Raw genomic sequence first — 1733 nt, 5'->3', positions numbered from 1 at the left:
ACTAACACTGTAGAAATACTTAAACTCCGAATATATCTACACCGACCGTCCCTTTGATGACGCTATTTCATTGTCAATCACTGGAATAGAAGGGCCTGAAGCATTCGACAGTTTCCTTTGTTCAAACCACAGTACAATAGACGATGATAACAATGTTAAATTGATATAGATTGTCACTTTTGGGCATTAGGTAATCAATTATGTATTTCAATTTATCGTTTCTTCATCTGGTTACCCCATGGGTGCAATTGTTCAAATTCTTAAAATAAGAATATTTTAGACAAAAAGTTCAATTTTGGCCGAGAAATACGGAATAACAAAAGGTTTATCTTTCAGAGCTCATCTTCAGTAACTTTGGACTCGATCCAGCAAAATGAAGGTTATTGCGTGTCTGCTTCTTGTGGCCTTCATCTATTGTGGTAAGTAACTTTATGAATATTGTATGTTATTGTATGTTACATATCCATGTTAAACTTGTAGTCCCGCAGTATATCACAGAAAGGTCTGTGATTATAGTGACTTTGACGACTTACCCAAATGAAAACGATAAAATACAGGAATGTTACATGAAAGTTTTATTCGAAATATTGATTCTTTTACCTCAACATGTTCAGGGACTAGTAATTTCTGTTGTCGTTTTGCCAATCTGGATATACATCAAAATGCAGCCACTGTCACCGATTCTTGCTTCATTGTCCTTTCGCTTCTTCTACAGTTGTATCTTAAAATCAGAAGTCCGCAGTTGCTTAAACTTCTTAACAAGGAATGAGACATTCTAAACAAAGAATGGGACATTCTGAATACATGTATTACTAAGGCCCCATTCGTAATACCGCGAGTACTAGACTGTCGCCATTCTCTAGCTCTCTGTTAGTGGATGAACACACAGGTAGAAAAGGTTTTGCCGTTGTTGGGCCATTTTCTACCCCCATACAAGAACAGACTGATTTTTTTACTGACAAAAGGTAGTGGATGCTACCTGAAACGTCTGACGTTTCCAAAATCATATCCAGTTGCTTGATAAATAACTGCTTTTGGGTGTATCTTATTACCTGGATGTCTAACCTTCACCGACTGCTTCCGTACTTCCAGTTGGCCATGTGGCGTCCCTACAGTGCTACGCGTGCACAGGTATGGGGACAGGTACTGACTACGACAACTGTCTCAACAAGAAGGACACCTGGAACCTGACGACCTGCCCTGCTAACACCACCAACTGCTTTGTAAGACTTAAGCTTTTTCTTGTCTCTTGTTATGTTAACCGAAGGAAAACATATTGTTACCTCCGGGGAAGGAGATATCCTTCCGCGAGGAGGTTTTACTATGGTTCGAAACATTTCTGTCAGCAGCTGTTTCTCGCGATCGGCTGGACGGATTTGTCTGGGGTTCGGTATACGTCTTGCAGATGATGCAGAACGTTTTTGTTTAATTGCATATGTGTTTATGGGCGTCGAAATAAAAGGTGTTTAAGTGCTCCGGACACCCCCGCCATGCTGAAAATGGTAATTACCATGTTGTTAAGGAATGGGGCGTGTGCAGTTTTGGGTCTTAGCATTCAAAAAGGGGTCAAACAGAGGGGTGTCTGGTTCCGATAAAACTTTGGGTGACGGCGCGGGATGACGGCGGGGGTAATGGCGCGGGTGACGGTGCAGGCTGTCAGACACGTTAATCAACAGTCCATACCGAACCAACCGTCAGTAGCCATCAAACACATACAAACATATTACGCACAT

The 1733-nt window shown here is 41.4% G+C and overlaps 1 protein-coding gene across 1 annotated transcript in view; it reads left to right on the top strand.

Annotated features, from left to right (window-relative positions):
* The first annotated feature begins 288 nt into the window (after positions 1-288).
* LOC109465232 overlaps positions 289-1733 on the top strand; it is a 3320-nt gene continuing 1875 nt past the window's right edge. Inside the window, exons 1-2 of the mRNA XM_019762375.1 lie at positions 289-419; positions 1093-1223. Coding sequence (XP_019617934.1) covers positions 374-419; positions 1093-1223 — 177 coding nt within the window. The 5' untranslated portion in view covers positions 289-373. The remainder of the gene's footprint in view (positions 420-1092; positions 1224-1733) is intronic.

The sequence above is a fragment of the Branchiostoma belcheri genome, unplaced genomic scaffold, assembly GCF_001625305.1.
Source record: "Branchiostoma belcheri isolate BF01 breed outbred unplaced genomic scaffold, Haploidv18h27 scaffold15, whole genome shotgun sequence".
In the NCBI taxonomy this organism is placed as follows: Eukaryota; Metazoa; Chordata; class Leptocardii; order Amphioxiformes; family Branchiostomatidae; genus Branchiostoma; species Branchiostoma belcheri.
The sequence above is the reverse complement of the archived record's forward strand: the minus strand, read 5'-3'. Positions and strand labels throughout refer to the sequence as shown.